This window comes from Heteronotia binoei, chromosome 2 (assembly GCF_032191835.1).
Source record: "Heteronotia binoei isolate CCM8104 ecotype False Entrance Well chromosome 2, APGP_CSIRO_Hbin_v1, whole genome shotgun sequence".
In the NCBI taxonomy this organism is placed as follows: domain Eukaryota; kingdom Metazoa; phylum Chordata; class Lepidosauria; order Squamata; family Gekkonidae; genus Heteronotia; species Heteronotia binoei.
The window spans coordinates 78,712,140-78,739,737 of NC_083224.1; the positions used below are offsets into that span (position 1 = coordinate 78,712,140).

A 27,598-nucleotide genomic window follows, 5' to 3' on the forward strand; every position below is an offset into this window, starting at 1 on the left:
GTGCCTCTACCCCAAAAAACAGCCCCCCCAGAGCCCCAGATATCCGCAGATCAATTGTCCATGATTTTCTATGGGAATAAATCTCCATAGGAAATAACAGAGTTCCCAGAAGCCATTTCCCTCCCCTCCCCCCGCTTTCTGACGACCCTGAAGAGGGAGAAGGCCTCCAAACCGGGGGATCCCCTCCCCCCACCTGGGGATTGGCAACCCTAATAGGAACGGGGCATGTGGATACTGTTTCCATTCATTGCCACTTTGTTTGCTGCTGGTTCCATGACAAGGGAATATTTTTGCGCATCAATTTGGAAGCAGTCATGCATGTCAAAGCTGAGTCCAGACACAGCAGAATCTCTAGACCAGGGATGTCAAACATGCAGTTCAGGGGCCGAATCAGGCCCCCAGAGGGCTCTTATCAGGCCCCTGAGCAACTGGCTGTCATCTGCTTCCTTCTCCCTCTCTCTTACTTCCTTCTGCATAACAGCTTGCTTTGCAAGGCTTGCTCAATTGCACAGGAACTACAGAGCAAAACCTTGATTTCCAACATTGGTTGAGGCTCCTCCCCCTCCTTGTCCCCTGGGGAGGGAGGGAAAGAGCCAGAGCTTCCATGGGAGAAATACAAAGAAAACACCTTTAAGACCAACGTGCTAATGTTTTAAGCATGTTTTTTTTAATTTTGTTTAAAAAAAATTAGTCGTGTTTGTCTGTGTCCTTTAAAAAGTTTATATCTTTGCTACCTAATCTTAAATAGATACACACATGGCCCAGCCTGACATGGCCCAACCCGACAAGGTCTCATTTATGTCAGATCCGGCCCTCATAATGAATGAGTTTGATACCTCTGCTCTAGACCTTTAATAAAAGAAAGAAAACTCTATAAACTATATTGTTTTACCTCCTGCTTAATACAAGGCAGAACTGTTCTCCTAAAGGGTATTGGTTTAAGTTTTTTTCATTATTGTTTTATTGATGTAAGGCTTCCTCTGAAGACAAGGCCATTGGAGTCCATATTCCAAGTGTAAAGCATAGAGCCATGTTCTAAGAAATTCTATTAAATTAAAAAAGCAAGACTGACCTACTTGAGGATATATTTTTAAACATATTCCACAAGATGCCTTGTGGAATCTGGTTTTACTGAGCAATGTATTTTGAGTGAATATGAGAGAGTGCGTGTACACAGACACATGTATTTGCATGCGCCAACCAAGCAGCCCTTTGCCAGGAAGCAAGGTCAAGGTCACCACTTCAAAAGTGTCCCCCCCACCCCCGGCAAGATTTATTTCCTCCTTCCTGCCAATGAAAATCCAGCAAAAACCTCATTCAGATGCAGAAAGTTCTGCTATAAAAGCACAATGGGTTATGCTTTTTCCTTGATACAAGGAGAAAACACAACTCTGGAGTGAAGGTTCCCCTACTGAAAGGCAGCAACACAATGCAGTACTGGTGTATCTTTGCAGTTGTTGCCTGCTTCCTGTGCTTATCCAGCAATGCCTTCCGAAGGTAACATCATTTCTTTTTACATGATGATCAAGACATAGGGCACATTCATAGATGCCATTTTCAGTGCTTTTGAGTCCTTTTTCCATTGCTGGTGTGCGTGCATGAGAAACAAACAAAAAGGCAGTTTAAAATGAACTTTGATTTGGCTTCTGGGTTGATTGCCATGGAAGAAGGGTGATTTATAAGTGCACTATAACCTTCCTGAGCATCACAGTGTACTGTGGATGATATCCTAGAGAAAAACTTTCTTCTTGCTAGGAGATTAATGCTTATGCTAAGTAATATTCTGCTGTACTGTGGGTCACCAACCTTTTCTGTAATGAGAGCTTTGTCTGTGTATACCAAGCTAACCCCAGAATAAAACTTGGGCCCAGTGGCAGCAGGTCAGGAGACCCACTCGGCTTGGCAATGGCAGCTCTGAAGCCTCACTGGGCCTGGTGGTGGCAATGCAACCCAGGAGCTGTGTTGGGCCCAGCAGCAGTTGCACAGCCCAGGAGCGTTCAGTAGCAGATCTGTAGTAATCCATATGTTTTGGCATACTTTGTATACTACCGTAGTCATTTCATACCTAGTAATAATTACAAGTAACAGCTCCAGCATTGGTGCATTTGGGAGTAGCGAGTATCTCTTCTTCAGTATTGATTTTCATAGAGTACTTAAAAGTTCATTGTTCCTTATATGAGATAGATAACCCTTTTCTAAACCTCAGCTCCCCACCCCCCTGCATTTCCTAGAAACTCGTATGTGATCTATGAGGGATACATGCAGGTATTAGCATAACCCAGGGGTGGCCAAACTAGCTTAACATAAGAGTCACATAGATTAAATGTCAGATGTTTGAGAGCTGCAATACATGAACATCAGATGTTTGAGAGCTGGGAGGGAGGCAGGCAGACAGGCAAATAGATAGGGGGAGGGAGGGGCAGGGAGCGATGGAAAGAAAGCAACTTTAAATGCATTCTTCAAGCCTGCCAATGGGGTGGTGGGGGCTTCAAGAGCCACACGATATGTATGAAAGATCCATATGTGGTTCCTGAGCCACAGTTTGGCCACCCCTGGTGTAACATGAATGTCTGCATGAAGAACCACTCAGTTGGGAAGCTGAAAGAAATGACATAGAATCAACTATGTACCATGTAAAAGGTAAAGGTAGTCCCCTGTGCAAGCACCAGTCATTTCTGACTCTGGCGTGACAGTGCATCATAGGGTTGCCGATCCCCAGGTGGGGGCAGGGGATCCCCCGGTTTGGAGGCTTTCCCCCCGCTTCAGGGTCATCAGAAAGCGGGGGGAGGGGAGGGAAATGTCTTCTGGGAACTCTGTTATTCCCTATGGAGATTTATTCGCATAGAAAATCATGGAGAATTGATCCGCAGGTATCTGGGGCTCTTGGGGGGTTGTTTTTTGGGGTAGAGGCACCAAATTTTTTGTATAGCATCTAGTCCCTCTCCCCAAAATACCCCCCAAGTTTCAAAAATATTGGACCAGGGGGTCCAATTCTATGAGCCCCAAAAGAAGGTGCCCCTATCCTTCATCATTTCCTATGGAAGGAATTGAAAAGGTGTGCCGTCCCTTTAAATGTGATGGCCAGAACTCCCTTTGGAGTTCAATTATGCTGGTCACAGCCTTGATCTTGGCTCCACCCCTAATGTCTCCTGGCTCCACCCCCAAAGTCCCCAGATATTTCTTGAATTGGACTTTTCAACCCTATCGCATCACAACATTTTAATGGCAGACTTTTTACGGGGTGGTTTGCCATTGCCTTCCCCAGTAAACTACACTTTCCCCCCAGCAAGCTGGGTACTCATTTTGCCGACCTTGGAAGGCTGAGTCAACCTTGAGTCGGCCACCTGAAGCCAGCTTCCACTGGGATTAAGCTCAGGTCATGAGCAAAGCCTAGACTGCAGTACTGCAGTTTACCACTTTGTGCTACGGGGCTCCAGAAGCAATACCTGCATATTGATGGACTGGTAAGAAAGACAAGTAGATACTGATCATACATATAAACTGAAAGTGAGACAAGATACTATGTTTTTTCTTCAGAGCAGATGATTCTTTGTGCTGACGATCACCTGGGATTTATTATTCAATTGAGGCAAAGAAGTTAATTTATATATTTTTACCATAACCACCATCAGTGCAGCTCTGGCTAAATTTGAGGTGAAGCTGATCATCAGTGCTGTTTTGGCTCACCAAACATTTTTTGTTTTCTTCTATGCACGTTTCAGCATTGCTTTAAAAAACACTTGAAACTCTCCCCCTCCCCATTTCTGTTCACCTATGTGTTAAAGGAACAACTGCTAAACTTCATCCTTAACTGATAAAACAGAAATAATTAAATTACACTGGAAGAAACCCCTTTGCTTGTTTTTTGTTCCTGAATACCACTTTTCTCCCACATCATAAGAATAATTTCCATAAAGGAACTCTTTAAGAGGCAAAATTCAAATACTATGTGAAACTTCTCAACACAAACTTTTCACTGACTAATTTGTGAATGATGTAGTTGGTCCCTGCTTTTTACATTGACTTAAAGGAAAAGCGAAAATAAAACTCATAATTTAAATAGGTATAGGCTAAATTTAAATGGAAACAGATATGTGCAAAACGCTTCTGGAGGTGGTTCACTTAATTTGCAACTTTTTGCTACCTTAAACCCACCAACAACACTCTCAGAGTTCAGATCACATGGAAAAAGCTACACACACAAGATATTTGCACAAAAGTTCTGTTCAGAAAATTGGATGAATACATAGCAGTCAGTAGTGGAGATGGAAGTTACAAGATTGACTTGATTCCCCCCACCCCCAATTCACCAAGCCCACTGGAAACTAGCAAATGTGCAAAATGGTATGTGTGGGAGAAAAATACAGGAGATTTGCCTGGGTAAAAAATTAAGACACAATAGCTGGCTCTAAGGATCAAGATAGAGTTACAAATAAGGTAACAGGTCCAGATTGTGATGGAGGTAGCAGCGGAGAGAATATACACATTTCAAAGACCTGTGAAGTATTTTTCCTTTATATTTGAAATACTGGGATGGTAAATAATACAGAATTCTACAGTTTTGCTACAGGAAGCATAAGGTAACAAAAGAATTCACCACTAAGGAATATTCTTTAGTTGCTATTGTATACTTTTGAAATAAAATAAATTTAATTAACTTAGAAAAATTGCTTCCCAATCCAAGCATTTGCTGCCATCTAGAGTAATTGAGTGGCATAGGAAAACTCTAGTTTTAGTAGAAAGTGCCATGGTGACCCCAGAGGATTTCCAAGGTAACGGAGAAACAGGAGTTGTGTGCCATTGCCAATCTGTGCATAGCAACCCTGGCATTCCTTAGTGGTCTCCCACCCAAGTACTAAGCAGGTAGTTTCTGACATCAGGCAAGCCTGGACCATCCACTGCATGGATTATTTGTTTGTAATGAGGCAGGTTTATTGCAGCAAAACATAAATATAACTTCAAACACATGCTTTGCATGAATAAAACTTGACAGAGTTTGTTCAACTCAATATGATTGAGCAAAGCAGAATGCAATACACAAAAATAAAATGAGTGGGTATTCATTTAAATTCATTGCTTTATTTTTATCTATGCATTAGGGGATTTATTCCTACACTTACTGTTCCCATTTTCATACATTTTTGCAATGATACTATCCAAAACGGATTATGAAAAGGAGCTATATAATTTGCCAGGTATATGAATATTCAGAGGTCTACTACAAATGTGGCTGGCCAACCATTTTTTCTAATAGTCAGTGGCGTACTTGCGGCCATCTCCAAAAAGGCAAAGTAAGAGCATCCCTTTTACACCCACTTCCTGGTGACAGGGTTCTCAGTGGAGTTATGGTGGGTGTAGTATGTGTGTGTGTTTCTAATAACTCCTCTCCTCCTACCTATGATACATCCAGCACAAGATGCAGTCTGACACTAAATGGAAAAAGACAATACCTGTATTGCAGTTGACTTTTTAAAAAATGCAGTGGTGAATATTGAAGGAGTTCCCTGTGAGTTGCCATTATTTAAGATCTGATTGCCGCACTTTGCTTGGAAGGGGTACTAGTTATGGTGGGTCTAGATCAGGGTAGGGAACATTGGCTCTCCAGATGTTTTTGCCTACAACTCCCATCAACCCCAGCCATTGGCCATACTGGCTGGGGCTGATGGGAGTTGTAGGCAAAAAACATCTGGAGAGCCAACGTTCCCAATCCCTGGTCTAGATCCTTCTTTAAGCAGCCCCATGGCACAGAGTGGTAAATCTGCAGTGCTACAGTCCTAAGCTCTGCTCACAACCTGAGTTTGTTCCCGGCGGAAGCTGGGTTCAGCTAGCCGGCTCATGGTTGACTCAGCCTTCCATCCTTCCGAGATCAGTAAAATAAGTACCCAGCTTGCTGGGGGGAAAGTTTAGATGACTGGGGAAGGCAATGGCAAACCACCCCGTAAAAAAGCCTGCCGTGAAAATGTTGTAATGTGATGTCACCCCAGAGTCAAAAATGACTGGTGCTTGCACAGGGAACTACCTTTACCTTTTAGATCCTTCTTTAGTTAGCAGAATGCACAAAGCTTTAATGCAGCAGCTGTTTGTATTGAGTCTGAACAGACCATGTGGTTGCAAAGTTACAAAGTTACTCAGAGCCAATGTTTCTAGTTGAAACTAAACAATAACTACTTTATTACAGAAATACATGTCTGATAGTGCAGATTAAGAGGAAGAGACAGATCCTAAACTATCTATCTGACAGATGGGGATGGATGCAGAGAGACACACCCTGCAGCCCCATCTTGTGTGGGTGGAAGGAGGAAGGGGGAGAGAGAGAGAGAGCACAGGAAGGAAGCTGCTTTTCCCTAAGAGTGCTCATCTGCATCTCAAAAGGAGACTGTGACAATAGAAAATAAACAGGAAGAAGCTTAGTGTGTGCCTGGCTGCCCTGCCTACTCTGTGGTCCCTTGCTTCTGGAGGTCTGAGACTAGGGTTGCCCAAGAAATATCTGGGGACTTTGGGGGCGGAGCCAGGAGACTTTGGGGATGGAGTCAGGAGACATTGGAGTGTAGCCAGGAACAAGGGTGTGGCACGCATAATTGAACTCCAAGGGACATTTAGAGGGGCAGAACACCTTTTCAAATGCCTTTCTTCCATAGGAAATAATGAAGGATAGGGGCACCATCTTTTGGGGCTCATAGAATTGGACCCCCTGGTCCAATTGTTTTGAAACTTGGGGGGTATTTGGGGGAGAGGCACTAGATGCCTCTACCTCAAAAAATAGCTCCCCCAGAGCCCCCAATACCCACGGATCAATTCCCCATTATTCCCTATGGGAATTGTTCTCCATAGGGAATAATAGACTGCCCAGTAAACATTTCCCTCTCCCCTCACACTTTCTAAAGCGGGGGGGGGGGGGGGGGTAGGGCCTCCAAACCAGGGAATCCCCTGCCCCCTCCCTCTGTCTCTCACACACAAATACTTACTGGGTCTTGTTCCTGCAGAACTTTACCTGCTCTGAAAATGAAAGCAAAAGAAAGGTAGGAGCCGTTCTCTGAGGAAACTGTTACTGATCCTTTCCCATGAAGCCCTTCCTGTTTCCTACTTCCTGCTCAGCCTTAAAGGCACACATTTTTAAAACTGCAGGTTTCTAAACCTGCAGGAGCTCTAAAACTACAGGATTACTGTGGCGGCGGAGCTTCCCCCGCTGTCAAAACAGGGCATCCCCCGCTGGGACCTGGGGATTGGGAAGCCTATCTGAGACACAGCGGCATTGCACCAGGGACTTCCAACACACAACTGCCTATGTTTGAAAACAGCGATGTGTCTGTGTACTAGGCTTCCCAAACCTCCCGCTCTGGCGGGAGACTTCTGGGTTCACAGCCTCATCTCCCGCTCTTCAAAACTCTGGAAGCGGGGGTGGGGGTGGAGGGGGGGGGAGAACATACCTTTAGGCTTCATGTTGTAGAGCTCCTGAGCCGTTTGCAAAATGTCTGCCCTTTAAGGCTGGGCAGGAAGCAGGAAGTAGAAAGGGCTTCTGAGAACGGCCCCTCCCTTTCTTTTGCTTTCGTTTACACAGGAAGTAGAGTTGTCCGGAGGAAGATCTGGTAAGTGTGTGTGTGTGAGAGGGAGGGGGCAGGGGATTCCCTAGTTTGGAGGCCCTCCCCCCCTTTAGAAAGCGTGAGGGGGGAGGGAAATGTCTACTAGGCACTCTATTATTCCCTATGGAGAACGATTCCCATAGGGAATAATAGGAAATTGATCCGTGGATATTGGGGGCTCTGGGGGGGCTATTTTTTGAGGTAGAGGCACCAAATTTTTAGTATAGCATCTAGTGCCTTTCCCCAAAATACCCCCCCCCCCCAAGTTTCAAAACGATTGGACCAGAGGGTCCAATTCTATGAGCCCCAAAATATGGTGCCCCTATCCTTAATTATTTCCTATGGAAGAAAGGCATTTTAAAAGGTGTGCTGTCTCTTTAAATGTGATGGCAAGAACTCCCTTGGAGTTCAATTATGCTTGTCACATCCTTGTTCTTGGCTCCACCCCCAAAGTCTCCTGGCTCCACCCCCAAAGTCCCCAGATTTTAATTTAATTGGACTTGGCAACCCTACTGTGTACTGTGTCTGATCAATGCCCCTTATTCATAATTCTCTTCTTTATTCCTCTCAGGATTTCACTCAAGAAAATGCCCTCAGTACGACAGACCATGCAGGAGATGGGTGTAAAAGCATCAGATGTCTTCTTGTCACTGAAGCATAATGAACACTCTTTTGGCGTGGGGCCCCATAACAAAACAGCACCCACCATCCTCACCAACTACCAGGATGTGAGTGTTTGATATTATTATGAGCCAGCCAATGAACAAGGCCAAGACTTTGTATAGGCATCTATAGAATGAAATTTGAATCAACAGCAGTACCGTGATTTACATCACATGGCCAAAAGATTTGTCCATGTGGGTTTCAGGGAGCTAATGTACCTTTTCTTCTCCAGCAATTTCTGTGGTAATTTAAGAGTTCTCCTGATAATTCCTTTTCTTGAAATATTCCCTCACTGTTCCTATCATTTACTTAATTTCATTTCTGGGAATATAATCCATACCACTGTGGCTGTTGCTAAATATATTCCAGCTGCTCTTAAAATTCAGACCACTGACATTAATTCAGAGTTAGGATAATCAAGTGTATTTTATTTCATTGTTATTTTAAAATGTGTACATTTTTCTTCTTTTAAATTCAGGAATAATATTATTTTCCTTTGTATTTTGTATTATTTTTGTCTAAAAGCCAAAAGCTATATAAACTTTTCTGGGGAAAAGTACCATGATTTCTCTCTAATACAATGTGTCCTTCAGGTGCAGTATTATGGTGAAATCCTCATTGGCACGCCACCCCAAACCTTCAAAGTAGTCTTTGACACTGGTTCGGCTAACCTTTGGGTGCCATCCTACAAATGCTCCCCATTATTCAGTGCTTGTGGTAAGTTATGTCAAATATCACAGCATACTGTTGGAACACCTGTAAAAATGTAGTATGGATAATGAACCACTTCTAATCATTCCTAATGTATTAGCAGCCTCAAAACAGCAGCAAATGGCACTGTTAGTTGATTCCACATCAGTTCCTCACCTTTGCTTATAAATATGGAGATTAAAATCCTCATCTAGCAAAATACGAAAGCAGTGGAAGGTTGTGTGTTCGCTGCTATGTTTGAACAGCAATAGTACACAAGCTTGTACACAGGTATCATGCTTTTTCATAGAATCACAGAGTTGGAAGGTACCTCCACAGTCATCTAGTTCAACCCCCTTTGGGTTGCCAATCCCCAGTTGGGGTCAGGGGATCCCCTGGTTTGGAGGCCCTCCCCCAACTTCAGGGTTATCATAAAGCAAGGAGGGGGGAGGGAAATGTCTCCTGGGCACTCCATACCCTATGGAGATCAATTCCCATAGGGTAAATGGAGAACTGATCTGTCAGTATCTGAGGCTCTGGGGAGGCTGCGTTTTGAGGTAGAGGCACCAAATTTTCAGCATAGCATCCATTGCCTCTTCTCAAAACGCCTTCCAAGTTTCAGAAAGATTGGACCAGGGGATCCAATTCTATGAACCCCAAAAGAAGGTGCCTCTATCCTTCATTATTTCCAAATGGAGGGAAGGCATTTATTTAAAAAGCATGCAGTCCTCTTTACACGTGATGCTCTTTGGAGTTCAATTGTGCTTGTCACACCCTGGCTTCTGGCTCCACCCCTATAGTCCCCAGATATTTCTTGAGTCAGTCCTGGCAACCCTAGCCCCCCTGCACAATACAGGAAATTCACAAATACCTCCCCCCTACACACACCTCCAGTGACCCCTGCTCCATGCCCAAAAGATGGCAAAAACCTCCAGGATCCCTGGCCAAACTGGCCTGGAGAAAAATCGCTGACTGACCCCAAAGTGTCAATCAGCATTTTTCTGGGCATGTAAGAAGGGGCCATGAGAACTAAGCACTGATGCAACCTTTCCTGCCCTCCTTCTCATGATCTGCCTAAGTTCACAGAATCAGCACTGTTGTCAGATGGTTGTCTAGCCTCTGTTCTCCAAAGGAGGAGAGCCCACTGCCTCCCAAGGAAGAACAGACAGGAAGTTCTTCCTAATGTTGAGCCGGAAACCCTTTTGATTTAATTTCAACCCATTGGTTCTGGTCCAAAACAATTCTGCACCATGGTGATCATATCACCTCTCAGTTTTCTCCTCTCTAGGCTAAACATACCCAGCTTCTTCAACCTTTCCTCACCATCTTCATTGCCCTCCTCTGGAGACGTTCCAGCTTGTCTATATCTTCTTAAATTGTGGTGCCCAAAACGGAGCACAATATTCTAGGTGAGGTTTAACCAGAGCAAAGTAAAGTGATACCATCACTTGACATGATCTGGACACTATACTTGTGTTGATACAGTCCAAAATCGCATTTACTTTTTTAGCCACCAAGTCACACTGCTGACTCAATGTTCAGTGTATGGTCCACTAAGACCCCTAGATCCTTTTTGCACATACTACTGCCAAGACTCCCCCGTCCTATAATTATGCATTGGATTTTTCCTACCTTAATGCAGAACTTTACATTTATCCTCATTAAAATCATTTTATTTGTTTTAGCACAGGCTTCCAGATTGTCAAGATCATTCTGTATTCTGACTCCGTCTTCTACTGTATTGGCGACCCCTCCCAATTCAGTATCATCACTCTGGCATAGCTGTTCTATATACAAAAATCTGACACTATATGCAGTTTGTGTTCATACAATTTCAGCAATTACCAGCAAGCTGCAGTCATAAGTGAGAGGACGGGTTAACACAATGGTTAATGCCCATGGATTGGGACCAGGGTTACCTCAGCTGGCAACTCCTGGGAGAATTTGGAGGGCAGAGGCTTACTATAACAGCACCATGCAATGACGACATTATTTCTAGCCTTGTAACTGAAAATGTCACTGCATCACTAGAGGCTCTGACATTCACTCAAAACTCTGTAGTAACCAAGGAGTTTCAGGTGAATGCTAGTATGTCTGGTGATGCAGGGACATCTCTTCCAGTCACAAAGCCAGAAATGACATGATGTGGCAGGATGCTTTCCTGCCCCTGCATTTTCCCATGCCATTCAGCATGAGGATAGGCAATGGAAGTTCTAATGGTCCCAGCTGGACCCGTCAGGTGGGACACAATGTCCCACTTGCCGGGTTGCAAGCTGCTAGAGAGCCACCATTTTTCCTGCCTTTTAGAAGGAACTGCTGCTAGTGCACATATATACACAGCATAAACAGAATATACCCCTCTAAGTCCATGGAAGTCATGGGAGTCTGTTTAGGATTGCACTTTAAAGAGTGGAAAGAAAAGCTCTTGGCTTTTTCCTCATTGTGGTACACCTCCTATGGTACATGGCTTGCATTTCTTGTTCCTGGCTCTCTCAGTCTGCTGTCCTTAAAACTAGTGATGTCACAATTCTGGTTCCTGCTCTTTCTGGTATATGATTCTGATGTCACATTACTTCCTTTTTGCGTTGTAGCTCAATGGGTTCCAGGTCCTGTGTTAGAATGTCTGATTACAAAGAAAGAGATGGTTGGAGAATTAACTTAACTCTAGAGTTGAAGCAAACTGGCCACTTTGACTTTTCAGGGGCATATTCAGTATTAACAGAGCTTTTTTGCGGGGGGAACAAATTACATATTACGTACAACCAGGGCTTTTTTTTTTAACAGGAACGCACAGGAACATAGTTCCGGCTAGCTTGGTGTGAGGGTGTGGCCTAATATGCAAATGAGTTCTCTAAGAAATATATACATTTCAAATATTAAATACTTAATTTAATATTAAGTATTTAATGTAAAAGTTAATGTAAAAGTTAATACTTAACTTTCACAATTTCCAGCACTTTGACCTTCATTTATTTTATACTTCAGCACTAAATTCATTACATCTCCCATTTAGATTACCCAATCAAATGAAGACTGCTAAAGAGAACCAACAAATAGTAATGTTAATCAGAAGGGAGGCTGTTATCCAACTACTAAAATTTAATTAATCATCTGCCTTTGAGTCAACTAACATTCAATAACATTGAATCTTTAGAAAAAATTCAGGGTAGAAAAGATCTCTTTGAGAAATTAAAATACAAGGTTTAGCCACCATGGTGCAGTGGTTAAGACTAAGAGCTGTGGACTCTAAGCTGGAGAGTCAGGTTTCCCTACTCCTCCACAAGAAGCCTGCTGGGTGACCTTGGGTCAGTCACAATTGTCTCAGAGCTCTCTCAGTCCCACCAACCTCACAAGGTGCCTGTTGTGGGGAGAGGAAGAGAAGGTGATTATAAGTCACTCTGAGACTCCTTAGGGTAGAGAAAACCAACCCTTAATTTTCTAGTTTGAAACCGAAAACCTGCCATTCATATATATATATTTATATGCCATATATATTTATATGCCATATATATATTTAAATGCCCTAATGCCAGCAAGAACCAAGCTAACTTTGAAAATTTAAAAAGTTACTTTGACCTATGGTCTTTCCGGTTAAAACTGGTTAAAACTGGTTAAAACTGACCTATGGTCTTTCTGGTTAAAACTGATCCTACTACTTTTTACAAATTTACCAATTACGGTAAATCTTTGTAACCTTAATCAAAAGAAGAATTACCAAACAGCCACATTTACTCTTATTTTAACTTTATTAATATCTGAATGTTTTGTGTCTGCTGTTTTAAGGAAAGTTTGGGCATTGTACCATGTGTGCTTCATGTTAAAACATTTTATTTCCATGCTAATTATATCTCATACTCATTGCTAATTGTGAGCTGTTTTTACCACTCTGATAAATGTAAGCTTAAGCTTAATGTGCAGTATTTCATTTTTTTTTCAGTTTCACACAACCGCTATGACTCCTCAAAATCAAGCACATACCTTGAAAATGGAACCAAAATTGCTATCCAATATGGACAAGGAAACATGAGGGGTTTCCTTAGCCAGGATATTGTCACAGTACGTGCTAAAAAGGGCAGATGTTCTCTCTTCCTTCAGCTCAGCTGCCTTCTTGCTTCTAAAGAAAGAAAAATTTGTGCAATGCTTTCCTCTCATCTGCTTTTCAGGTTCTTTTGTAGCATGACAAATTAATTAAATTAATTATCTGATTGAAGCTGTAAATTGTAACTGGTGACACCATGATAATCCTTGCAAATAATATGCTTGAAAATTGAACTTATCCTGCCCAGTGTCTCTTTTCCCTTGAGGAGAGCACCTCATACTCTTGAAGTGCTGATTAGTCTGCAGTTTACAAGAAATGTGTTCAATGTATTTTGAACAGTTGGCAGACAACCAGTAACTTCTATTAATGTGCACTCAAAAAGCTCTAGATTTCTAGGGTCAATGCAAATTAGAAATTTCTCAGCCTTCTAATTCAATTTAGGAACCTTCAGAAACTACAGTTCTAATCAGGCCTAGCAGGTAGTCATGCTGGGAAGACTGGAAAGAATAATCTTCAGGGTGAACAGGGTCTGGTTTGAAGAGCCTTCCCTGCAGCAAATTATGTTCCCTCATTCAGAAAGGTACATTGTAGTGGGAGGGGGACTTACAGGGAGAGGAGTAAACCCATGTGTGTGTGTGTGAACACATATTTTGCAAGCATCCGGAACACTTGCTAATTCCAGAACATTTTTTAGCACTGAATAGGGATACTTGCAAAATGTTTGTAATTTCTGGTTGAGCCCTAAGGCATTTGCCTATCACTCCTTCTAACTAAATACTAGGAGCTCAGCCATGGCTATTGAACTGAAGTGACTAAATTGCTGCAGCAAGGCACCAGGTTCCTGTAACATCAATGATAAGCAAGTCATGTTACTTACCACCCTGAATTGTCTAAAAATACTCACCATGATTGTAATGGTCACTCATTCCAGGGAGCATTCTTTCCTTTATCTTTAATTTTACAGTACAGCCCCTGAAGGGCAATGTGATTTACTTCTCTTCTCCCCTAAATCTAGAACTTGGGTGAGAGACAGGCTCTTTTTTCTGACTTTGCTCTGTGTTTTAGAGCAGGGGTTCCCAGCCCCCAGGCCACAGACTGGTATTGGTCCATGGCCTATTAGCAACCAGGGCATGGAGTGAGGCAGAGGCATCACACCGCCCCTTTCTCCTGCCCAGACCCCAGGTAGATGAAAGAGGCAGCACAACCTCGGAACAAGGCAGAGCAGCCCCTCCACCCCTTCCACCTGCCTGGGACCTGGGCAGACAAAAGAGGTGGCCCGACCTCACTCCAAAGCTGCCTCCCCTTGCAGGGGCGAAGGCAGAGCAGCCCCGCCACCCAGGACCCAGGCAGATGATAGAGGCAGCACAACCTTGCTCTGAAGCTGCCTCCCCAAGGGCCTGGGTGAGTAGAAGGGGTAGTGCTGCTGCTACCTTCACCTACCCCTCATTTACAGACCCTCCTACCAATCAGCTGATCAGTGGGGGTCTTTAATTGGGAGGGAGAGGCAGACTGGCCAGTCTCCCTGCATTTAAAGACCCTCATGGGGGGGCAGGGACAGGGTGCGGACAGGGGCAGCCTGGGGTGGCAAAAGCCCCAGCACTGTCCCCCCCCCCACACACACACACTGGTCCATGGAAAAATTGTCTTCCACAAAACCAGTTTCTGGTGCCAAAAGGGTTAGGAGCCACTGTTTTAGAAGCCTCTGAAAGGTGGCTAGAAGTCAGAGACAAGATACCACATTTCTCCCAAGCCTTGAACTTTGGTAAAATTATTTCTACCTTTCATCATCTCACAGTCCATAAATATCATATATGTTTATGATCATACTGTAACGTACTCGAAGCGGAGACGAGAGTAGGGCAACATGGTTTATTAGGAGCACGTTGCAAGGGGGCGAACACGCGGGCCGGGTCCCGCTTATGTACAATCCCGGGTACAGCCTACTGGGTTGGTCGGGCCAATCCAGCCCCGTTGAACTTCCCGCCACAGCTGGAGATAGGCGGGGACTGGCTCCCGGCGCTGGGGCTCCTGGGACTGCCCAGTTGCCCCCCCCGTCGGGTCGCATGACATTTCCTGATACACTACACCCCTCCCCCCCTGGTTAATGTACAAAGTCCTGTAAGTATGCGGGGGGCCGGCGCTCCCGAGTGGACCGTCTGGGGGGTCCCGGTGGCGGCGGCGCGGCCGCCGAGGATGGTGCCTCGGTAGGTCCTGGAGTGGACGGGGGCGGCCCGTCCGGTTCAGCGGATCCCTCGGGCTCGGTCGGTTCCGGTACCTCCGGCGCCCGCATCACGGATGTTGGGATCGCGTCCTCTAGGCGGTCTCCGTTAGGCTCCTCGCTGGATATAGCCTCGTCCGCGTCTGTGGGGGCCTCCGGAAGGGTGCGGCGCCTCAACTGGTCAATGTGCCGCCGTAGTACCTGGCCCCCCTCCGTTGATATGTCGTAGTGGCGGGACCCGGTTACCCTCAGTACCCGCCCCGCCACCCAATCGGGGCCCCTTGCATAGTTTCGGGCGAAAACTGGGTCGCCCGCGAAGAAGCCCCGGGCGGCGTCACGGACTTCGGGGCTCCCGCGGGTGTCTGAAGCTCGGTCGGGATGCAGCCGGTCCAGCCGGGTTATGAGTTTGCGTCCCATGAGGAGCTCAGCCGGGCTGACTCCTGTGACCGGGTTAGGGGTGATCCGATTATCGAAGAGGAACGCGGCCAGCCTGTGGTCCCAGTCCCCCTGTACAATTCGGCCGAGGGCCTCCTTTGTTGTGCGGACCATCCGCTCCGCCTGGCCGTTGGTGGCCGGATGGAAGGGAGCCGACCTTATGTGCCTGATCAGATATCTTTGCAGGAACGCCTGGAAGTCTGCTGAGGTGAAGGCGGCCCCGTTATCAGAGACTATGGTGTCCGGGATGCCATGTGTGCATAGGACCCTGCGCAGAGCTCTGATCGCGGCTGTGGACGAGGTGGACCCTACGGGGATGACCTCCAGCCATTTAGTGTAGGAGTCCACCATTATGATGAAGGTTTGCCCCTGGAATGGGCCCGCAAAGTCGATATGGAGTCTCGACCATGGCTTCCGGGTGGACTCCCACCTAGTGACGGGGGCGCTGGGCGGCTCGGGCCGTGATTCCTGGCAGGTCTGGCACCCGCGGACCCAGCCCTCGATCTCCCCGTCCATTCCCGGCCACCAGACGTAGCTCCTGGCCAGAGCCTTCATTCGCACTATGCCGGGATGAGTCTCGTGTAGGGATTCTAGAACACGCCTTTGGAGCGGGGGTGGAATCACTACCCTACTGCCCCAAAGTATGCAGCCCTTGTGTGCGGCTAATTCCTCCCTCCTCGCCTTGTAAGGCTTGAATTCTTCCCCCATGTTTCCCTCTGGCCACCCCCTCACCACCCAGTCGAGCACCCGTGCCAGTGTCTTGTGTTTCTGGGTGGCCTTGGCCACCTCCTTTGCGTGGAGGGGCGGCTCTGGGAGGCTCTCTATCATCATGACCTGGTGTGCGGGTGCGGGGTCCGGACCCGTCTCCGGAAGCGGCAAACGGCTAAGCGCATCCGCGTGTCCCATAGCCTTGCCGGCCCTATGAACCAGTGTGTACGTGTATGAGTTGAGGAATTGGTTCCACCTCAACACGCGCTGTGAGAGTATTTGGGGGGTTTGTCGGTCTGGGGCCAGTAGACCTAAGAGGGGCTTGTGGTCCGTGGCAATGGTGAACCCTCTCCCATATAGATACTCATGGAACTTCCGGACCCCTGCCACGATTGCCAGGGCCTCTTTATCTATCTGCGCGTAGTTGCGCTCGGCTGAAGTGAGCGTGCGGGAGTAATATGCGACCGGTACCTCCCTCCCGTCCGGAAGCTGGTGCCCCAGGACTGCTCCCACCCCATACGGCGATGCCTCGCAGGCCAGGATGACGGGGAGGGCCTCGTCAAAATGGTGGAGCACCGCATTGGACACCAGGACGTCCTTGACCGCCTGAAACGCCGCGGCCTGTCGTTTGCCCCAAACCCAAGGGGCTTTTTTGTCCAGCAGCCGGTGGAGGGGCTCCGCCAGGGCTGCCTTGTGGGGGAGGAAGGAGTGGTAAAAGTTGAGCACCCCCAAGAAGCTTTGGAGCTCCGCTTTACAAGTGGGAGCCGGGGCTTACACGATGGCTCGGGTCTTTTCTTCCGTGGGGTGGATTCCTGCTGCGTCAACGGCGAACCCCAGAAACTCCACCCGTGGAACCCCCAGCAAGCATTTCTCTCTCTTGACCTTGAGCCCCGCTGCCTGGAACCGGCGGAGCACCTCTCGAAGGCGGTTGCCGAATTCTTCGGGGTCCGGAGCGGCGACTAAAACGTCGTCGAAAAACGGCTGGACTCCTGGGATCCCTTTAAGGAGAGCGTCCATTAGGCTCTGGAAAATCCCCGGAGCGACGCTAACCCCAAACTGAAGCCTCTTTACCCGGAAAGCCCCCCTGTGGGTCACGATCGTTTGGGCCTCCGCCGTCTTATTGTCTACTGGGAGCTGCTGGTAGGCCTGGGCCAGGTCTAGCTTCCCAAATATCCTAGCCCCCGCTAGGGCGGCCAGGACATGGCTCACCACCGGCACTGGGTAGGGGTTGTCCTGTAGTGCCTTGTTTATGGTGCATTTATAATCGGCACAGATCCGCACCTCCCCGTTTGGCTTGATGGGGGTAACGATGGGGGTTTCCCAGGTGGCGTAGTCCACCGGCTCGAGGACGCCTTGTGCCGTGAGGCGGTCTAACTCTGCCTCAATCTTAGGTTTCAAGGCGAACGGTACCCTCCTGGCCTTGAGCCGAATCGGTCTGACCGTGGGGTCTAGGGGCAGGGAGATGGGCGGCCCCCGGTAGCTCCCTAGGGACCCATCGAATACCTCGGGGAATTCCTTGCAAATCTCCCCGAACCCCCGGGGCGTTATGGTCTGGCCCACCCCCTCCACGCGGATTCCCAAGGGTTTAAACCAGGCCAGACCTAGCAGGGTGGCCAGCTGGCGCTTAACCACCAGGATGTCCAGCGGGCCGTGGAAGGACCCCCGCTCGACTTGTACCCGCGCCCACCCCGCAATTTGCACCGGGTTCTTCTGGAAGTCCCGGAGTATGAAGTCTGCCGGCCGAAGTTGCAGCCGCTGGCGGGGACACAGTTCTCTTAGGGTTTCTTCCGCAATGAGGGAAATGGAGGACCCTGAGTCCACCTCCATTTGGCAGGGGTTCCCCTCTATAAGGACCGCCACTTTGATTTTATCGGGGGAATCGTGGGGCAAGTTCAGTACCTGTAGGGACGTAGAGTCTACCGCGTGGGACTCCGCGGACTCGTGGTACGTGGTCGGCTTCCTGCGGTTGGGCTTGGCTCGGCAAGCCCTGGCAATGTGGCCGGTCTTTCCGCAGCTCCTGCAGTCCCAGGTCCGGTACTGGCAGTCTCTCCGCTCGTGGGGGCCGCCGCAGCTGGCGCACTTGGTGGCCGGGGCTCTCTCCGACGCTGGTGGTCGGTCGGTCGCTCGGGGGCGTTGGGTCGCTCTGTTGGGTGTCCCGGCTGGGCGGCGTAGCTGATGGGCTTCCTCCTCCTCGGGGCCGTCGTGGTCCAGCTCTCCGTGGTGGGCAGCTTCCATCTTGGCCCGGGGAAACGTTCGTGCGGTTCGTTCCCATGCCACCGCTTCGCTGAAGGCGGCCTGGAGAGTAAGCTCTTCTTTGGCGAAGAGCTTCTGCTGGAGCCTCTCGTCGCGGAGGCCCCACGTGAATCTGTCCGCCAGGGCTTCCTCCAGTTGGGGGAGGTTGCAGTTCCCGGCGAGTTTGCGGAGGGCCGCCAGGTAGTCCGCGGCGGACTCGCCCGCGATCTGGTCCCGTTTGTGGAACAGGAACCTGCGAGCCACCCGCGAAGGCTGTGGTGAGAAGTGTCCCGTGAGGAGTCGGATGATCTCGTCGTAGGATTTCTCTGCCAGACGGGCGGGTGCCGAGAGACCCTTGGCGATCTCGAACGTGGCAGGCCCGCAGACGCTCATGAGAACGTCCCTCTTTGCTCCGGCGTCAGTGATCTTGTTGGCCCGGAGGTAGAACTCGACCCGCTCCGCGTAGGACTCCCATCCCTCTGGATTGGTTGGGTCGAAGGGCTCGAGGTAGCCGGTGATTCCGCCCTGGTTGGCCATGATGGCGGCGGCAGTCGCTTGTTGCCCCGATCTCCGTCGTAGCCGCTGAGGCTAGTATCCCATCCTCGTCGCCAGTGTAACGTACTCGAAGCGGAGACGAGAGTAGGGCAACATGGTTTATTAGGAGCACGTTGCAAGGGGGCGAACACGTGGGCCGGGTCCCGCTTATGTACAATCCCGGGTACAGCCTACTGGGTTGGTCGGGCCAATCCAGCCCCGTTGAACTTCCCGCCACAGCTGGAGATAGGCGGGGACTGGCTCCCGGCGCTGGGGCTCCTGGGACTGCCCAGTTGCCCCCCCCGTCGGGTCGCATGACATTTCCTGATACACTACACATGCTTCATTTAGGAAGCACAAATCACAAAATCAAAGACTGACTCACATCACCACCTCATGTAGGCAAAACTTGGAGCAAGCCAGTGACAGCCAGCATACAAAGCACTGCTGGGGACTTTGGCTTGATATCATCCTGCTTTCCTCATGAAGGGTGGTAGGAGAGGAAAATGTACTGAAGCTTCTAGGATACTTACATGCTGCTGCCTTCAAATCCCTTCTCAAAACCCACTTCCTCAAGGGAAGCCTTTGATAAACCCCTTAGCCTAATTTGCAGCTAAAACTAAGGCCTAAATCAAATGTTTGTATCTGAAATGTTCCAGAGTATTTTCAATTAGGCAAAATTCCCTTTCCCCTGTGCCTCATTCCCACCCAAATCAGTGTCTAAAAGGCTGTAATTTAAAAAGAAAGCCTGGAAGTTTGGAAGATCTGATCATAGAACTCCTGAGTCATGCCTAATTAGGGCTATTATACTGCAGTTTGCAATCCCTGGCAGCATTCTGGGGATGGGGACTGATAATAGAGTTTTTGCAACTCCTACATCTGGTTTTACTGGAAATGATGTCACTGCACTGAAACAATGCCAGCTAGTGCCCCCCATTCCTCTGTTTCCAGAGTTTCCCAGGAGGTTTCTTACTTTAGCAGGAGACATGGCAACACTATGTCTGATGTGACCCTCATTTGCTCCATAGCACTAACCTTTAATCTTTTTTAATGCTTCTCTCTAGGTTGCTGATATTCCTGTCTTCCAAGAGTTTGCAGAAGCCACAGCACTAACCAATGACCCTTTCATCTATGCGAAATTTGATGGGGTACTTGGTATGGGATATCCCAGCCAGGCCATAGATGGTGTTATTCCAGTGTTTGACCGGATTATCTCTCAGAGGGTCCTGAAGGAGGAAGTGTTCTCTGTCTATTACAGCAGGTGGCTGTTGTTAGGAACAAAAAGCCTACACCAAAGATGACTAACAGTACCACTTTAAAAAGAATGACACTCTTCTATGTCCATTGGAATAAATGGACTTAGAAGAGTGTAACTCTGCTCAGGATTGTACCATAGGAACAGTAGATAATTTAGACTAGTTTAAATAGTAGATTCAGGTGGATTGCCATGTGGGTTTGAAGCAACAGACCACAGTTTGAGTCCAGTGGCACCTTTAAGACCAAGTTTAATTTTGGGTATAAGCTTTTGTACTAGGGTTGGCAGGTCCCCTTGTTGATCTAGAGAAGGGATTTGGGGGGCATTCTGGGAAGCAGGGGTGGGGACATCATGCAATGTCCCTGAAGCAATGAGGTCAGTGCTGTTATCACATCAAGGACTTCATGTGTGGGAATGCTCTGGGTTTGTTTGTTGCAAACTCTATGGTAAAATTGGGCTTAAATCATAGAGCTCTGCCCCAAAACCAGAGCGTTATCAGGGATGTTATGCAGCAATGTCCCAATTTAGGGGAGGGGTTTCCTCTGCTGGTCCATGGTGGGGAGAAGGCCTTGAAACTGGGGATCCCACACCAGGACCTGGGGGCTGGCAACCCTATTTTGTACAAGCTTTATACCCAGAATTAAACCTTGTTGGTCTTAAAGGTGCTACCGGACTCAAACTTGATTTGAATAGTATTTTTGTAATACTTTGAATTCAGCGACATGATAGTGCTTGGTGATTATAAATCCTAGGGTTGCCACTTACCAAGCAATGGCAGGTGGCCTCCCAGTGAGTTCCCTGGTGTGGGGTAAGGGAACTGGGGGGAAACAGCACTTGGAATTAACTTTCTGTTTCAAAATAAGAAATGATATTTTGATGCTCTAGGAATTTCAAAAACATCTATGGTATATCCAGACCTTGGATTCAGCGGGAGCTCACAGGAGCACAGCTCCTGAACCTTTCTGAGAGTTCCACCTCCTCCTTCCCACCTTGTCCATTGAATAGTAGGTGCAGCTGCATAACAATTCCTGGATGAGCTCCACCACCTATTTTTCTACAAAACAACCCCTGGGTAAATCCATAGAGTGTTTTAAAATTCTTAGAGTCTCATGACATCATACTCTAGGAATTCAAAGAAGTTTCTGCCATCCAGTGCTCCCAATGCTTGCCAGCTTTGCATATTTAAAGAAAAATCAGGATTTGAAATAAAAGTAGAGATTAATTTGAGTCTAAATTCAGTGCTTGAATACCAGAACTCTTCTCATAAAGAAATAAGCTGTAACACACGTATAACACACAAAAGCTTATACCTTGAATAAAACTTCGTTGGTCTTAAAGGTGCTACTGGACTCTTACTTTATTCTGTTGCTCCAGACCAATATGGCTACCCACCTGGATCTATCTTCATAAAGAAATGAGAGCCTTTACCCAAATGTAGAGGGCGATTCCCTCGATGTCTAAAGCAAATGCACCTGGGAATAGGGGACACAGTTTCCAGACAAGTGAATATGTCTTCCAAGGACACCTGAGCCCTAGAACTTCTCTTTTGCATAAAACAGAAGTAATTTTAAGGCATTTATTTTTGAAAGGTGTGTAAAACTGAACAGCTTGTCCCAAAAGGTGCTGGAAAGTATTTTTAAGATGGCCCCTGAGTGAGATAATTAGAAAGCAGTCAGGGAGAACTGAGGGCAATGGCAGAACTATATGGAAATCCCAAAACTGAAACCAAGACTTTGTTCTAGCTTCTGGTTGAGATTAGTTTACTCTGACAAGAACTCCATGGAATGACAGAGTGCAGTACTGGATTAAGCAAAACAGATATAAATCTCATGATAGGGAAAGCACAATATAATCACCAAGCACTAAGTGCTCCGTGCTTCCATATGTTATAAACTGGAAAAAGTACAGAAGAAGGCAACTAAGATGATTAAGGGATTGGAGCACCTTTCCTGTGAGGAAATGCTGAAGACTCCATGATTTTCAGATTAGAAAAGACACAGCTGCGGGAGGGGACATGATAGAGGTTTATAAAATTATGCATAGATGAAAAAGGAGTAGGGAGTAGAAGGAAGGTGCTAAACTTTTGGGTCTGTTGCTGAAAGCCTCCCTTATTGTTTAAAACAGAGCCTTCAACTAAGAAGGAAAGCCCAGCTCTAACAAAACACAACCACCTCACCAACAATTCCCTTTGCAGTCCAGTTCTAGGTAGTAAATTCCACAGGAGGTAGAATTTAAGCACTCTCACACAAGTTAGTATATAAGCCCTGCTTTTGTAGGATGGCACTGATAGACACCTTGGAGTAGGGTTCTGCTTTGCCTTAGTTCCCATCTAGCCACTCATGAAGCAAATTTCATATGGATCAGTCCCTCTCCTCACCACCCTATCTGTGCACTAGCGTCATTCAGAGGACAGAATAGAGAAACTTGTTTTGTTTTGTTTTCTCTCCTGACATAGAAATTCTCAGTCAAACACAGGGGGAGAAATCATCCTAGGAGGCAGTGATCCCTCTTACTATACAGGAGACTTCCACTATCACAGTGTTAGCCAGAAAGGCTACTGGCACATTGATCTCCAAGGGTAAGTAACACCACTCTTAACATTCCCTTGCTTTTCATATCTTCTTTTTCTGTCCAGTCCCTCACAAATGCTCCTTCTGCCAATTTAAAATACCCAACAAAAAATGCAAGCTAGTGACCAATTTTCTAAGAAGTATATAGAAATCAGTCCAAATGTCCAAAACATGTATATTGATTCAATTATATAGATTCTTTACACAATTTTCAAAAAGAGCGATGCAGAGTGTCTCCAGCAGCAATTTCACATCGGCTACAGCTCAGTATGTGCTTCTCTCTTGATTTTTTTCAATGAATCTCTCTTTGAGAGAGAACATAATTAAAACACTCATACAAGCACCTTTTCATATAGCAGAACTTGCAAACCAATGATGACACTTAAAAACAATAAATACATTTTAAAAACACACTGGTTAATTTATCATATTAAGAAACTCATTTGGCACTGGAAAACTCTTGCTACTGTGTTTCTTGTTCTGTCTATGTATTAACATACTATACACAGGATCAGTGGCTCTTCAAAAGAGACTCTTCTAACCTTCCTAGAAACCCATGAATATACTTCATTAGTATAATCATTTTCATCTCTCTTGATTTTTTAAATTTTAAAACTCTTCAGCTCCTTCTGTAAATGACTACTCTCACTCTCAAGAATTTTAATTTTATAATCCATAACTTGTTATTCCATACTGCCTTCTGCAATTGTTATTGATATTTGTACTGTGGTTTTATTTTATGGCTCAAGACCTCTGGTCAAAGGAGCTTATTATTAACAAGGAAAGATGAAGACTGCTGGATTAGTATCTGAGAAACCAAGGTTCAAATCCTCTCTTTTGCTGTGGAAACTTTCAGGGTGACCTTGGACCAGTCACACTGTCTTAGTGTAACCTACCTCATAGGGTTGTTGTGGGGATAAATGGAGGAGAGAAGAATGATGTAAGCCACTTTGGGTCCCCATTGGGGAGAAAGGCAGGGTACAAATGAATTAAATAAGAAATGACCTATGTTAAGTTTATAACCAGATATAACGCATACTTATCAAATACTTGTTTTGATTTTTTTCAAATTCTACTGGGTTAGAAAGATGACATCATCTGAATATAAATTAATCTTATATTCCCATTAATTTTCACACACTGAACCTCTTCTGATTTTATTCACCATCAAAGCAAAAGATTCAATTGCTAGAGCAAATACCAAATTGTTCAACATACAAGGGAGCTCAGTGTAAGGAATGCAAAACAAGAAACCACCAAGCATGAATCACAGCAACAATTAGCAAATTGCAAAACTTTAATATTGCGAAAATATCTAGCCAATGGCTAACAGCCAAATAATAATTTAACAGAGCAAAGTAGGCTCACAGACACCAAAAATCAGCACATGAATATTAATAAAATAATATTCCCTAGAAAAAAACAATGATATGTCCATAAGTGGAGTCCATAGACTTCCAAATCATTTATACAAAGAGACAATGATGAATCAACCAAATGAAGACCCTTTTCTGGATACTGGAAAACTTTCAATAAATTTTTCTTCAGTTCAAGTGACTGCTGTGATGGAACCCGATTTCAGTACTTATTAACATCAGACATGGAGCTCATACTTTTTCAGTGTTTGGAGGTAGATTTTACAGTGGTAATCTTTAATCAGGTTGCTAGAGTATTCAGTGAACATTAACAAAGTTGCTATAGTACTGTAACTGCGTTTCACAGAAATGAGACATGGGCAGTACCAAATTACCATTTTTATCAATTGTCAGCTGAAAAGAAAGGACTAGCCTGTTGGAGTTGTAATGGGACACAAGTAGAATTAGGTGTGAGTCACTGCTCTGTAGAATATAAGATAAATGGGGCATACTTGTGTCTTTCATTTTACACCTCGGTATCTGTCCTTGAGCAAATATTATGCTCAATTGATGATGAGCACATGATGCAATCAGGAGTTTGTCACTTCAGTGGACCATTATTTTATTTGTGGAAGAAAAGCTTATCAGAGTCTCCCCGCACAATGGTCTGGTACTTGTTATCTTGGAACGGTTTACTCACATGTTAGGGTAATGAAAAAAATACCAGAAAGAAGAGTAAGAAATTACCATCAGAGACTGGGAAAATCTTAACAAATTATGGTGTCCTTGCAGAAGGTCAATGTCTGGATGAGATTATAATTCCCATGTACAGTGTAGCCCAAGTAGGGGCTGCATTAATTAGACTACAGGGTGTCATGGAGTTGGAGTCCAACTGCACCACTGGTGCTTTAAAGCTAATCGGAAAAGAACTTTATGCTACGTGACAAATGGTTGTATTAGTAGTACACATGTTTGTCCTCATTTGGGATCAACTCATGGGATAACCATATCCACTGCAATGGCATTCTCCCACTTTTCCTGCTGCTCAGTCTCATATATTTGACAAGCCTTTTCAATCACTAATCGTTTTTCCTCTTGGGTAAGAAAGGTGTTTAGCAACCGTTGACAATCCAGCCACATGGGCTGATACCCTTCAATTATGGTGGCAAATTCCTGGTATACCTTTTTACTATCTTCCTGCAGAGAGGGCATTTCTTTTTTCCAGTTATGTAAATCAGTAAAGGGGGCATATACATACGCAGTCCCTTGAGGTTCCCCAGCCTCTCTAAGCAAAAAGCTTGGATATACCAAGCAGTCTGGCTCCTTTCAACTATCAGGAGTGTGCAGACAATGTTGATCAATCTCTCTTTCGATTTCAGCTGTTCCTTCATGTAAAGCTAGTATCTATTCCTCAGTCCGGGTCATACTTGCTTTAACAGTGAGATTTTAAATTAAATGATTCAATTGCTGACTTTTAGGGGTGGTACCCATTGAAGAGAGGGGAAAAGTGGATGAGGTAGATGTAGTAGAGGTGGGGGAAGTAGGAGAAGCAGAATAAAATGTAGATGTCCCTGGGATCACATCCTCCTGGATTTCTGACACCTTTAGACCAGTAGGAATTGAGAGTGCCATAGGAGCAGCCCCATTCGACCATCCAGGATATACTGGAGATGGTCCTGAAAACTGGACAGCCCCTATCCTCTGATCCACTGGTCTAAATCATCCTCCTCCCCTGGATCTTTCTCTCTCTCCTTTCCTATCTTATTTCCATACCCCTTACACCACATATTAAATGGGGACAAGGTTACAGGTATAAAATTAGTATCCATAGCCAACATTTGTGTCGGTTTTCTAGGAATTGGGGCACAACCATCCAACATACCTGGTGTTGACATAACATACATTCAAGAACTAATATACATTTCTTCATCCATTTTACCTAATTAAATCTCAAACAGTCACAAAATCAAATGTGCCTTCCATAAACCATTTCTTCCCATTATCTAAGGTATAATCTGACCAAACAATAATGGAATATTTAATCAATCTCTGGGGTGAGTATCCCATCACTTTATCCCCAGGTCCCATGATTTTAGTCCAGTTCTTAACCATACAATCAAGTGGAGTCAAAGGCTTCTTTGAACTTCCTTCACCCATTTCTGTGAAAGGCAACCATGTGCCCCTTTTTATTTTCTAATAGGGACTTACAGTTGGAATTACTACCCTCAGCCCAAAGACCAAATAGCGCTTACCTGTATAAATTAGGACCGGTTTTCCTATCACTTGAATTCATTCCAGGTTCTGTCTGTAAAAACAGGATCCTCGATTCTGTCTAGTGCCCTGATTGCCTGGGATCAGAAAGACACAACTCATGGACAACAACAGACCAGCTGGTTAAAAATGTGTGCAAAGGGTCTTACCAGTTTGCCACCAGGATGGACATTCTGGATGGGATTGATATGTGGTGGCCATCTGTTAGACCCAACAGTGTACCTCTGCATGCATAATTTGTTTGGAGTATTGCAGTGAAGCAGCAACTTTATATACTTTTTCAATGCTTAGAGGTAAATTTCACAGTGGGAATCTTTAATCAGGTTGCTATAGTATCCAGTGAACATCAACAAAGTCATGCCAGGCCCTCCTGTCTTCCACCATCCTCCAAAAATGGAAATGTCCTTACTCAGTGTTTGGCTCTTGATCATTCTACTTGATATACAAACTTTTTTACACTATGAAGTTTTTTATCATGACCTGCCAACATGTTCTCTTCCTATTCTTTCTTTGATCTATTCTTGCTTAAACATGATTTTACAGAGTCAACACATAATGATTTAACCATACAGTTTTGCTTCATTCTTCAAAATATGTTGTTCAGGACTATCTCAAATATCCCTTACCAAGCCTTTATGTTTAATCCTATTAACTTTCTTGTTTTAAACTTGATATTTTTCACTCTTTCCAATATCAACCAGCCCTGGCCCAGCCATTGGGCTAGCTAACACTTTCTCTACCTTAAAGCCCTCATAGGGTTTTTTTTTGGGGGGGGGGGGCAAACTCAGATCCAGCAAGATGAAATAGTTACCAAAACTAAATTTTATAAACATTCTAATAGATAATTATTTTCTACTCAATCAAATGCTTTTTCTGCATCAAGAAACAGAAAGATGGTTTGTTTCTATTTATTTTAAACAAATTGTATCAGATTTAGCAGTTTCCTGGTGATGGTTTGATAGAAGTCCTGTTTGATCTGTTTAATGATGGTTTGATAGAAGTCCTGTTTGATCTTCTGATATGTATTTGTTTAGATGCTAACTGAGAT

At 45.5% G+C, this 27,598-nt stretch overlaps 1 protein-coding gene across 1 annotated transcript in view; it reads left to right on the plus strand.

Moving 5' to 3' along the window:
- The first annotated feature begins 1,398 nt into the window (after positions 1 to 1,398).
- Positions 1,399 to 27,598, plus strand: part of REN (renin) — a 35,376-nt gene continuing 9,176 nt past the window's right edge. The window contains exons 1-6 of the mRNA XM_060233266.1: positions 1,399 to 1,497; positions 8,152 to 8,308; positions 8,837 to 8,960; positions 12,871 to 12,989; positions 20,164 to 20,360; positions 22,810 to 22,932. Coding sequence (XP_060089249.1) covers positions 1,430 to 1,497; positions 8,152 to 8,308; positions 8,837 to 8,960; positions 12,871 to 12,989; positions 20,164 to 20,360; positions 22,810 to 22,932 — 788 coding nt within the window. The 5' untranslated portion in view covers positions 1,399 to 1,429. The remainder of the gene's footprint in view (positions 1,498 to 8,151; positions 8,309 to 8,836; positions 8,961 to 12,870; positions 12,990 to 20,163; positions 20,361 to 22,809; positions 22,933 to 27,598) is intronic.